Source organism: Xiphophorus couchianus, chromosome 14 (assembly GCF_001444195.1).
Source record: "Xiphophorus couchianus chromosome 14, X_couchianus-1.0, whole genome shotgun sequence".
NCBI classification, from domain to species: Eukaryota; Metazoa; Chordata; class Actinopteri; order Cyprinodontiformes; family Poeciliidae; genus Xiphophorus; species Xiphophorus couchianus.
In genome coordinates, this window is record NC_040241.1 from 15,934,873 (window position 1) to 15,947,791 (window position 12,919).

At 35.1% G+C, this 12,919-nt stretch overlaps 2 protein-coding genes across 2 annotated transcripts; both read left to right on the plus strand.

Annotated features, from left to right (window-relative positions):
- Window positions 1-1,866: 1,866 nt before the first annotated feature.
- rpl34 (ribosomal protein L34) lies at window positions 1,867-5,643 on the plus strand. The gene is made up of 5 exons (XM_028039316.1): window positions 1,867-1,928; window positions 2,313-2,384; window positions 2,470-2,569; window positions 5,151-5,254; window positions 5,515-5,643. The coding sequence occupies exons 2-5, from the start codon at window positions 2,320-2,322 to the stop codon at window positions 5,597-5,599; spliced, it is 354 nt and encodes a 117-aa protein (XP_027895117.1). The 5' UTR covers window positions 1,867-1,928; window positions 2,313-2,319; the 3' UTR covers window positions 5,600-5,643.
- A 2,756-nt stretch (window positions 5,644-8,399) lies between these two features.
- Window positions 8,400-10,263, plus strand: ostc (oligosaccharyltransferase complex subunit). Its single transcript, XM_028038403.1, has 4 exons — window positions 8,400-8,627; window positions 9,409-9,502; window positions 9,586-9,783; window positions 9,888-10,263. The coding sequence occupies exons 1-4, from the start codon at window positions 8,489-8,491 to the stop codon at window positions 9,904-9,906; spliced, it is 450 nt and encodes a 149-aa protein (XP_027894204.1). The 5' UTR covers window positions 8,400-8,488; the 3' UTR covers window positions 9,907-10,263.
- Window positions 10,264-12,919: the final 2,656 nt, after the last annotated feature.

Genomic DNA, 12,919 nt, shown 5'->3' on the forward strand with positions numbered 1-12,919 from the left:
TGTACGTGTGTATGGGGTGGGGGGTGGAGGGGGCGGAGGGGTCCTAGGTCGGAAAGGCTTGTGTAATCAAGTGGACTTTAGGTGAAATGGCTTGTCTTTGAAGAAAATAAGAAAAAAAACATAAATCTGGAATTCAGTGAAAGGACATTAGACGGCTTAAATAAAAACTTGCGAGCGTCATGAATTTATTGATATGACTTTGGATTAACAGCAGGAATTAAAACTGAGGCGTACCCTTTAAGAATAATTACTTCTTGAGAAAATACGGCCGCCTGCAGATGTTACAAATTGTTTTTGCTTGAACCTCTGTTTGTCTTGGCTGACAGCTTCTTTGGTGTCTTTGCAAAAGACCTTGAATCTCATGGAGAACAGTTGATGCCTGATCCCTATGCAGCTGCAGTTAATCAAGCATCATCGCTTTTACCCTTCTGAGATCAATGAAGATAAAAAAAAAGATTTATTTGTGTGAACCCATGTTAGTAATACAATAAATATGAGTAGTTAGATTTTTTTTTACAGACAAAACCATGCCATGCATTTGTATTCAGTCCATTAGGGGACTGACTGAATACAAAGTCAGTCCCATAAGTATAGTTGTTACTTCCACAACTACAAGACCAAGACAAAAATGCACCTGAGGCGACAGGCAAGATTATTTCAGAATAGTAGTAGCTTACAAAGTTTTTGCAAAGAGGATCTGAAGACAAATGCATTCCATAATATTCAGATCATTATGGGGTGTAAAAACTTCTGTAAGGTAGTGCAACACAATCGAAAACAAAGTCATGGCTATTAGGAGTTCTGGCTACATTTAGTATTGGAGAACCCATTTCCACGTTATCACTTTTCTTTTGTCAAGATCACGGTTTTAAAATTAGTCCAACTAAAACCCACTGAAAGATGTCTTAACTCGCAAAATGTAACTGGAGAAGATGGGAATGTGTGATGGAAAAATATTTCTGTGATGATGTACATGTGCTTACTTGGAAAAAAGCTTCAAGGTTCACTGAAAGTGTTAACTGCCCTAGATCAAAAATGTTAATTGAGTCAAAGTAAAGTATCTATATCTTTTCTTAAAATGTTGTTTTATTAAAATGTTATTTTATTAAAATGATATTTTTAATTGTAATTTTAATTTTAATTGTACCAGTAGTTTGATTATTCTTAAGTATGTCTTCTGTTGTTGCATTTTTACAACACTAAGTACAACACATCTTAACCAGAGAATTAATATATATATAGAAAACTGTCATTAAAATTACTTGTCCATATTTCTAAATGTTTTCATATAAACATACTATATTGAATTTAAAGTTGAACTCAAGGTAATATGTCCAGCAAGGCTTTTAAATGTGAAACCTTTCTAGCAAAGAGATACACGTTTATTTCAAGTGAATAAATGTGTGTTTTAACTACGAAGTTTGCATCAGCATCTGGACACTAACAAGACATGAAAAATATCCTATTCACAAAGCTATTCTGTCGGCTCTCTACTGCCATCTTCTGGCAGCTGTCCCGATTTTATGTTGCAAGAAGAAATTGAACCACTTTCTATCTGCGGTGTCTGTGCTTCACTGACACCGCAGATCTGAAAACGCAAATTTGACAATAAAGGCTACTTTTACATGAGGTCCTTATATCATGTATCAATGTGAATAAAATAAAGTTTTGTCTTAAAGTCAGCCAATGACTAAACCCTTCTTTTTAAACAAATTATTACAATAATTCGTCACAGAATATTGTAAATAAAACAGACCAGCTTGTAGGTAACACATATTTTTAACCCTGTTGAGAAGGATTTTATAGTAATAATGTTTCAAGGCTTTGTAACGCAAATAAAAACTTGCTTTAACTCACCAGCAGGGGGCAGAAACTTTAACCTTAAACATCCGCCTAACTCCTTCCTCTTCCGGTTACGGCGAAAGCAGGTATGGTGGCTCTTGTTTTCTTCTGCATGATTACAAATTTGTAATCGACTGTAATCCTCATGTTTAGAAGATAATTTAATCAATTTTAAGATATCGTTTGACTCATAGTAAGCTTTTATAGTCAGGGAAATGAGGATTTTATAAGTTAGATGGCATTACGAAGACGTTTTTACTAATCTGTTCTCTGCCGGCATAAGGCCGCTGTGTGGGGCTAAGTAGAGTAACCAGGTAGTGGAGTAATAATAAAATCGACGAGTATTGATGTCAAAAGTACCACTGTACCAAAACTTGACAAGCGAGCTTAAAGCTGGTCATATATTGAGTAATGACAACGCGAATGAACATTACGACCACTTTCTCATTCAAATAAAATTTGTCTCGCAGCTTCAACATGGTGCAACGCCTGACTTACCGCCGCAGGTTGTCCTACAACACGGCTTCTAACAAGACCAGACTGTAAGTGAAAGTTTTCTACCACGCTTGTACACTTGTACTAACTTGAAGAGTCCGTATAGTAATGAAGCTTCTTGTTGGTCTGTAGGTCCCGGACTCCTGGTAACCGTATTGTCTACCTGTACACCAAGAAGGTTGGCAAAGCCCCCAAGTCAGCATGTGGCATCTGCCCTGGAAGACTGCGTGGAGTAAGTACATCTGTTGAGATTCATTGTAGTTATTCATGGATAAGGAGGGGAAACTTATTGTCTAAAATACCTCGTATATCTTTCCCGCTATAGATATTCATCACTTAGAGGAAGTATACTGATACCTGGAACAGCATAAGAACAAAATCATTCCTTTTAAGTCTACTTAAACATTACAATCTGGGGATGTAAAGATGTTCAAGTAGTATATCAATTATAAATACATTTATTACAGCTCTCAATAGCACAGATATTTTCAAAATAGCCAAGAAAGTATTATTATAAGCCAAAGCTTTCCCACTAAGAGTCAAGTTTTCTACATGTTATCATTATTAATATTGGATAGGAGTATAGTGGTACGGTTATTTATGCTGAGAGTTTTTGGTTCAACCCTGTCAGTTGGGCACGCATGTATAACAAAGCTGCTGGAAACATGGATAAATGCAGAACTAGATCTATCACCCAACTTTAAGAATCAACACTAAAACTAAACTATCTCTAATTACCGCTGTTTGGGAACATTAGCGCTTCTAATTAATCTACAATGACGATGGCGAGAGAAACATGGACCAAACTCAAGTCTTTCTCATTTTTCAACAGGGATTGAGCACAATGACTGTTGAAACGTACATTAGCTTTACACTAAGTGTAATTATTTTCAGGCTTAGTTACTCGCCTGAAACACCTTAAAGATGTAAACATCAGATACCGGAGGAAAAATCTGTTACACCCAAGTGGATACCTGCAACATTCAATCAGTTAAAACTCCTCACATCCGATGATGGGAGCTTTTCCCAATAGCAACATTCAACAGCAGTTTTCATACAAGGTTTCCTAAATGTAAAATCATCTCAAACATGATTTATTGTTTGATATTTTACTGTAAAATACTGGCTTGGTATTATTAAAAAAAAAAAACCCCTTTAACATCAACATTGACCTTTCTTTTGTGATTACATTGTTTAACCTCACTGCGCATCAAATCTTAAAACTGTTTTAAGTGTACTGATGACCAAAGTAAACAAACTTGATTACTGCCCTTGATTAAAAGATTTTAGATGCTGGATTACAGTCTGGAGCACAATGCACTCAGCATTTAGGCTTTACAAATGAAAAATGTTATAAGCTGGTAAATATATTTAACATGCCATTTTAAACTTCAGGGTGTGCTATATATATATATATATATATATATATATATGTATATATATATATATATATAATTTTATTTTTTTAAAGACTTTTTGCAGCATGTTGTCTCAGTTCATCTGCTGTATTAACATTTTACCAGAACGGCAGTTTATTTATTAAAGCTTTATGAGGAACTTTATTATGATGATGGGTAAAAACTGTTTTTATTTTATTCTAATGCAGAAATGCTGGAACTTAGTATTAATGTTATGCTGGTGATTGTTTTATGCATTCATGCATCAGTTTGCATACCACATTACAATTTGTTGACATGTACAAAAAGATACTAAAGTGGTCATTGAATTTCACTTTTGGGTGCTGTTATTTCTGGAGGACATAGTAGTTTTACTTTGTCCTTTAAAATAATGACATCACTCAACATTGGAAGTAAAAAAAAAAAGTAAAACCCATAAGAAACCTTTTAAGGGTTTACTATTTATTTTTAATAACCTAAAAACATAATTTGCTTCATTTGAGTTTAAAGAAGTTTCAAATGGACTCTAGTGAGAAAAATCTAGATCATCTGTCCTGTTAATTACATCACAGTTGAAAACCAGTGTTTGTTGCATATTCTTATGCAAGCAGTATGGAAGAGCAACGTGGATTTCTGTGCACACTAAGTAATATTATAGTCCTATAATAAATGTCTTTATTGGGGGTTTTTTGCATGAAAAAATATAAAACGCACATTACAAAATTATAATTTTAATTATAAGGCCACAATGTTAAATTTTGTTTTATGAACTACAACAGAAGTTGTCAACAGGTACTATTTAAACTTGTGATGAAATGATCTCCATCTCTGGAACAGACTCAACAATGGCTCCTTTTACAACATAAACTCAAAATGTTATGTTGGTATTAGAGTTTATATGTCGTATACATTTGTAAGTTTTTATATTTTTCTGCATTGTTTTTTTTCCAGTGATTGTCTTTGCACTTGTTTTGGGTTTCAAATACGGTAATACAATCTTAAAGTGAAATGCCAAACAAATGGCATGAACATCTGGGATATTTTTAGGTTAAAAAAAAAGCTAATTTGTAGTTGGTAACGTATGAAGTCTTAAAAAGCTCTGTAAGAATGTAGACTAGCATTTAATTTATCATTTGTTTTTGTTGATGTGGAGAGCTATAATTAGGCTGGTCTTTGGACTATAAATGTTTCACACCCAGCTGTTGGGAGAAAAACAGAACTAGTGTTGTTCTGTGTGGTTGGACCAAATTAAACGGAGGTTGTTGCAGGTGTATTTTAAGTCTGTGGAGAATATGTAACAGTATTGATTGTTTTTACGTTCTTAACACTGAGGCTCCTTATGCTAAGACTTTAAGTGATTTGTTATTTTTAGATTTTGGAAATAAAAATCAAATCTATGCTTGATGTTTGTTACAGATTCGTGCTGTTAGACCTCAGGTTCTGATGAGGCTTTCCAAGACCAAGAAGCATGTTAGCAGGGCTTACGGTGGATCCATGTGTGCAAAGTGTGTACGTGACAGGTAAGAGAAGCCTGTATTTTAATTTTAGGCCTTTATTTGCTGAAAGTGTAGGCTTAAGCCCATGTTAGATCTAATTCTATTAAAAACTGCCATGGATGTTGAAAGATTTTCAGTGCTGTTTCTCCCCTTGTTGGTTTTTTTTATTGTTTTATTTAATGGACAAATAATTTTTTTATGCTGCCATTTAAGAATCTATAATCCTTATTTTTGTGTTTCTAATGAGTAATGTATTAAAACTTCTCTTTTGGTGGGATTCACAGGATCAAGCGTGCTTTCTTGATTGAGGAGCAGAAGATCGTTGTCAAGGTGCTCAAGGCACAAGCACAGAGCCAGAAATCGAAGTAAATTCTGTATTTGTTTTGCCACAATAAAAAAAAATGACAAACAAATCTGTTTGAAGTTGTGGGTTGTTCTGTCTGTGTTATAAATCAGCTAAGACTAAGAATCCTCTGAGCAAATGGACCGCCAAAACATATCGACTGATGAAATATCCTTGAATTAAATTTCATTTCAACTTGTGTGGAAAAACTGTAAAATAACCAAGTTCTCTTTTTATAAGGCTGATCAGGCCTGAAGTCATAATCCACTATGAAAAAATTCTTGTCCAGGTCCATTTGCAAAGTAAAGGGTTTGAAGTGCTGAAAATATGGAAGAAGTATCTAAATAACATGGGTAGGCTATAAGAATAGCCTTCAAATACTATTTACTCTGTTACTTAAATTGTGATCATTGTAAACTGGTGCATATGTTGAATCAAATTGGCGATTTTTTTTTTCAGTAAAATGGAGACCTCCCTTATTTTTGTTATTTCTATGTAGGGTTGTATTACAAATATTAATCACAATTTTACTTTGTGGTTTTTAGTGTACTATATTATATTTTATAAAATACCAGCTGCAAGTTAACAGTGCCCTCCAGTGGGCTCAATATTTTACTTGTTTCCATGAAAACATTCAGATGGGAAAAAATGCATCCAAATGTGTATAATTTGTTTCCCCCCCATTTGTTTTGATGAACAAAATATTAAAGAAAATCTTGTGATTAATACAAAAAGATTTGTTTACATTAAAGCTTTGATGTAAATTAAAACAAAAGGTTGTAAAATATTTTTACACTTAAGACCATGAACAGAAAATGTTCTATTTCAAAAGATTTTACCTACTTTGAACATGAAATTAAAAATGGTAAGTGCAATAGTACCATTGTTTGATGCAAACTATTACTGTTAAAAAGTAATTCAGATGAGCAAATTGCTGTAGAGACCCCATTTGAGTATTTTAAGGGTTTCTCCACAACATGCGCTTGCATGTCTTTTTTTTTATGCAAGATGAGTTGTATGGAGTTTAACCACTTATTTTAGCAGAGTGGTATCTGTTTGGATAACTTGAAAATACATTTGCTATAATCAAAAATATTGTACATATAACTCTCGGAGTTTTCAAGCCCTGTACTGTTCCGACACTGCGATTCTCTTCAGTCCTGAAGTGAGTGGTAATGTACGGAGCCCTCTAGGGGACATGGGGAATTTTTTTTCTTTTGCGTTCCCTCGCAAAACTTTTGCGTTCCCTCGCAAAACTTTTGCGTTACCTCGCAATACTGTACTGGTCAGTTATGCAGCATAATTGAACACTGCCAGCCTTTCTTACGGTGGGCGCCGTACTTTCTGCTTTAATATAAGGTTATGTGAGGTTTTTCCATGAATGTTAGTATCTTTTTGTGAAATATCTGAAGTTTTATATCTTTCTTTAGGATAGAAAGGCACCACAAACCTACGATATAAACAGAAACCTTCCGTAAGTAGGAAAGAAATAAAAATACATTATAATTTGGACTATTTCTGAGTTATTATCGCGGGTAATAAATCATCTGACAGTTTTGATTGTGTCTCTGTTGTGTTCGTAGTCTGAATGGTTTAAAGAGCTGCTTTCAGTGCCGCTCCATCTTCGCCTTAACAGACATAAACATGCAGTAATAAATCGATTTTCAATCAGTGTTTTGCACCAAACAGTTTTTACTATTAACAAGTTTTTATTATTAAAAACACGACAAACTAATGATGGTAAAGGGCCGAACTGGGTTAACTCGGGGAATCTCATCTGTCCGTTTATCAATCAACTCCAAACCTCTTCTTTGTTCTGTCACAATTATCGATTTATTCCATTTTGATGATCAGGCTCCAAACTTTGCAAGGACTGACCGCCCCGCTCACCGCTTCCTAATACACACAAAGCCAGTATCCTTCCCATTCATACCTGGTGACGTCACGCCCACATCGACACACCCACCACACAAGTGTCAAAGCCGCTGCTCCTGTCATATCAATAATTACTTATTTCATTCATATGGCTCTTACAGAGCCTCAGTGAAAACTTGTTTATTATTATTAACTGTTTGGTGCAAAACACTGATTAAAAATCGATTTATTACTGCATGTTTATGTCTGTTAAGGCGAAGATGGAGCGGCACTGAAAGCAGCTCTTTAAACCATTCAGACTACGAACACAACAGAGACACAATCAAAACTGTCAGATGATTTATTACCCGCGATAATAACTCAGAAATAGTCCAAATTATAATGTATTTTTATTTCTTTACTACTTACGGAAGGTTTCTGTTTATATCGTAGGTTTGTGGTGCCTTTCTATCCTAAAGAAAGATATAAAACTTCAGATATTTCACAAAAAGATACTAACATTCATGGAAAAACCTCACATAACCTTATATTAAAGCAGAAAGTACGGCGCCCACCGTAAGAAAGGCTGGTAGTGTTCAATTATGCTGCATAACTGACCAGTACAGTATTGCGAGGTAACGCAAAAGTTTTGCGAGGGAACGCAAAAGAAAAAAAATTCCCCATGTCCCCTAGAGGGCTCCGTAGTAATGGACTGCTGGACCGTTTTTATATGGGAAGAATACAAATGTAATTGAAATATTCCCATAGGGACAAATACATTGTAAATCTTGCTGAACTAAAAACTGATGGACGTTTCTTACTGTTTCTTTAAGTAACGTAGAAGGGAGGTTAGTACGATGTTCTATTAAATATTCAACGTTTTTTTGTTTTTTTTTTCTATTCTGAAAAAGTGATTTTTATTACTGAAGCCACAATAGGGAAAGAAAATGAAGCACATGTACTTCCGGGACACGTCAACCAAGTCAGTGCGCAGACGTACCCGAGCCTGGGCTGAAAGGAGCGCTGCTGGAGAGAAGGACGCTACTTTTTTTTGTTCCATCATGGAGACTTTATACAGTTTTCCGTTTGCTGTGCTCGAATGTCCGAATATAAAACTGAAGAAACCGTCATGGCTGCACATGCCGTCGGCTATGACAGTGTATGCGGTCGTCATTGTGTCCTACTTTCTCATCACAGGAGGTAACTATAGCTAACAACAAGCTAAGAGACGGCTAGCCTGTCTTCATTAACACAGCATATCAAAGCAGCTTTAATTCTCATAGTTCTGTTTTATTTGCGATAAGATGAGCTTTTGTTGTATTTGTAGTCGCTGAAGCAGGTTAAACCAATAAGAGCTTTTTTGTTATTTTTTTTGTGCGACAAGCAAGCTAGCTTGTACGTTTTATTTATACGGACCAATAGAACATACCAACGGAAGCGAAATTTATATGTGAAAAGCCTCAGACTTATTACAAGCTCTCATTTCGATGTTATTTATTCAGTCTAAGAAAGATTTTATCAGAAGATATGACAAATAAAAGAAGAGTTTCACAACATGCTGAAAAGCTTTAATATGTACTGGACAACATGCACTTGGTTGGGGCTCCTTTCTCATTAATTATTGCATGGAGGTGATCATCCTGGGATACCTGTGACTGGTTAAGGAAGCTGGTATTGCTACAGGAGCCGTCCATATCCTGGAGAGATCTGAATGTTGTGTGTTTATAAAATACCAGCTTTGCAAATATTTGCAAATATCTTTAGCAGTGAACTTTGACAGTCTGCTTAACAACTGATTAATCAGCAGTGTTCTCCATGATTTCTGTATCAAAAACTAATTTTTATTAGTTCTAGGTGTTATTTAAATTTTCTTAGAAACCTTCTGAGGTAGTTATTCAAACACTATTACATACTACTTGTACATGCATTTTGTTTATAAGCGTTCTTTTCTTTCATCTGTATCCATTTGTCCAACCTGCAGGTATTATCTATGACGTTATTGTAGAACCTCCAAGTGTGGGTTCAATGACAGATGAGCATGGACACCAGCGACCAGTTGCCTTTCTGGCATACAGGTATCACTAATTTTCAATACTTAAACACATAGAAAAAAATATTACATGTTCTCACAGCTTATTTTGACTCCTTGCATTTCCAGAGTCAATGGGCAATACATTATGGAAGGACTGGCCTCCAGTTTCCTCTTCACCATGGGAGGCCTGGGCTTTATAATCCTGGACCGCTCCAATGCGCCAAACATTCCCAAACTGAATCGTTTCCTGCTGCTTTTCATCGGCTTTGTCAGTGTCCTCCTCAGCTTCTTCATGGCCAGAGTTTTCATGCGCATGAAGCTGCCGTAAGTTGAAGCTCAATATTTGATTTGATTGTAAATTACCGTTGGCATAGGGTAAAAATCAAAGGCATTTAAAAATCTGTGTTGCATCTGTGTTATCTTTTCAGAGGATACCTCATGGGCTGAGAACATGGACAACAGAAAGTAACCAAACAGAATCATAGAATTAGTTATAAATAAAGGTGACACTTATCCAAAACTTAACCTATCAAGACTGAAAGCACCAACTTTGCTCAAGAAATGCAACCAGACCAACACCCTCACCAAAAACTTTTAAAACCAGGGCCTCTAGCAGACGTCTTTATTAGGCTTTGTGTAAATGTTACTGCCTATTCACATTTGTTTAAGAAAAACTGTGTAAAGGAAGCTGTCTATGAGATGCAGCCACCAGTTTCAATACAGAATTAGAACTGTTTGCGTTATTTTGTTGAGTGAAAGTGTTTGTCAGTTTTTGTATTAAAATCATTGTACAAGATCATGAAATTGAAAGTTTCTGTTTTTGTATATGGTTAAATCTTCATTTACTCAGATTGTCACACTTGTTTATATTTTTATAATTGACCTTGGGGTCATAGCTGTTCTCCTCTCCAATATTTTAAGTTATTTTTTTTATAGAACCTTAAAGACACATTTTTAAATTGGTACAATCATCACAGCCAAGTTTTGATCAGAAACTAATTTTGTGATGTTACAGATTCACCTGCCTTTATAGCAAGAGATGGAATTATGACGGGTGTTATACAAAAGAGAATAAATGTTTTGATCTTTAAGATGTCTCTAAATCTAAGAGAAAATAAGTAACAGGATTATTTCCATGTGGGTCATTAACCTGTCATTAAATTAAACTCAAAACTAGTGTATTAAAGGAAATACAGTTCATCAGTGCAATTATAGACTAAAAATGTTGAAATGCATCTTTTGAGTAGCCTTTTTCATTACATCCAAGTGTACTGTCACATTTCCTCCACAAGGTGGGGGTTGGTGTTCAGTTGTGAAAACTGTTTAGTTTTCACTGTGAAAGGCCAGTTTCGTTTGCGGCTGCTGGAAAAAATAAAAAATATAGATGTCCTCTGGTAACTTTAACACCAGGCTTAGTATAACAAGTATTTGAATAAATTTACTACTCCAAAGCAGTTATGGCTTCAAACAAAAATGTAGGATGTTTTTTGTGACCCTTGTGTAAGAACATGACATAAAAAGGCATCCGCCTTTAATAGCTACTTCTGAGTTAGCAGGTTTATTTTTCTATGTGGTAGGAAGGTGAACATTGGATTTACAGCTTCCAAAATAATGTCTGCCATGGAAGTAACACTGTATCAGTAAATCTGTCACTTATAATTCCTCTGTATGTTTACTTTTCCGTTTAATGGCACAATCGTCTGAAAACAATCTGAATCTCGTTTCAAAACTTTTGTGTAAATTTTAGGGAGGTACTTTTAGAATCCTTGGCAGTGATTTACAATTTATTAACTTGTGTCAACTAATTCAGACTTCCATATTTTACACCACAGAGTGTGTATCATTTATTGTTGACATATAGGGAAATATTTTGATTAAACATATTAATGTCAATCTCATCTGACTATAGATTTCCAGAATTCTTCATGTTTCTTTCATGTACTTTAGCAAAGTCAAAAGAGGGTTAATTGGACTTTAACAACAAGGAAAGATTTACATACTTATCAGAAAATAAGTATTTGGCACACCTTTTTGTACAGTAAATATATTTCTAGCAGGGCTGTTGGAAATTTACATTAGATAAAGCAAACAACCCATCCATGCACTGAGACATTGAGTCTGTAAAATATGTGTAATAAAATGGAATGATAACTTATGGCGATAAGTGTTAAAAACAAAAAATAAAGGAAAGATCTGAAATTCATCAGTACTTAAAAACCAATCCTGTTTTCTGCCATGTAACATGAGCTAATTTAGTACTAATTGATGGCCTGTAAAAAGGATTTCTATTACCAAAAGAAGCACAATGTGTGAGACAGCAAAGTGCTGTCTCGGAATCTTTACGAGCTTACTGTAAAGCATTTTACTAAACTCCAGATTTTCCGTTGCTCACAATTGCTGCCGTAATCTGGATGTTGAAATAAACATAAATGCAAAAAAGCAAGTCAGGAAGTCATTGGAAGGTGGAAGCATCATGATTTAGAATAGAAATTCTTTTATTCTCCCATAATGGGGAAATTCCAGAATCCGTCTCAACAGCAGCAAAGCAGTGAAGGTTATGAAGTTTTACAGATGTTGGGAGGAAGGATCTACTGTAATGCTCCTTTGTGCACTTAGGATGTAGCAGTTTGTCCCTGAGGGAGCTTTAAGAATTTGTGCAGAACTCTGCCAGTTTCTCCATATTGGAGATGTTTAAAGGTATATTCATAAAGAGGAGTGGCGTGTTTTGTTGCCAACCTTAAAACACCTATAAGCAGTATTAAAGTCCTTTTTGTCCTTGCTAAAAAAGGACTTTAATACTTTATTCCCCTGGGCCATTCCACTTTAATACACATCATTTATGAACTCTGTTTTAATGTCTTTGTATATGTGGATATCGCAGGTCTGGAGTCAAATTTGCATCCACAGGTCCATTTGAAACATGTTTTGTGAATACACACAACACTTGTTTTCACCACTGTATGCATCAAATCTCAGGTGATGTGCTCTCCTCTCTGAATTTCTGAGCTACACTTTAGATGTAGCTCCCTAAATCCTAATTTGCTGAGTGTAAATTACAAACAGTTGTATTCTATTGACTAATTTGATTAGACCCAAAGGCATGTGGTTGGAGTAAGTTGTATTTATTGGCACAAGCATAAAAGGGCTGAGTATGCACACCGCATTTCTGATTTCCATTTGCAAAAACAACTGATATCAGTTTCACACCCAAGTAGCACGCTTGGAGCTGAATTCAGACTGTGGAACATGGAAACATTGGTAAATAATTGAAGATTTGTCAAACAGTGTCCCTGTTTGGTAGAGATTCAGTACCATAATGAAACAGAGCTGATACACATTAAGAAAACAGAACACTAGGTTTAAAAATTTCCTTTTTAATTCAAATATCAAATTAAAGATACTGCTCAAAAAAATAAAGGGAACACTTAAACAACACAATATAACTCCAAGTACATCAAAC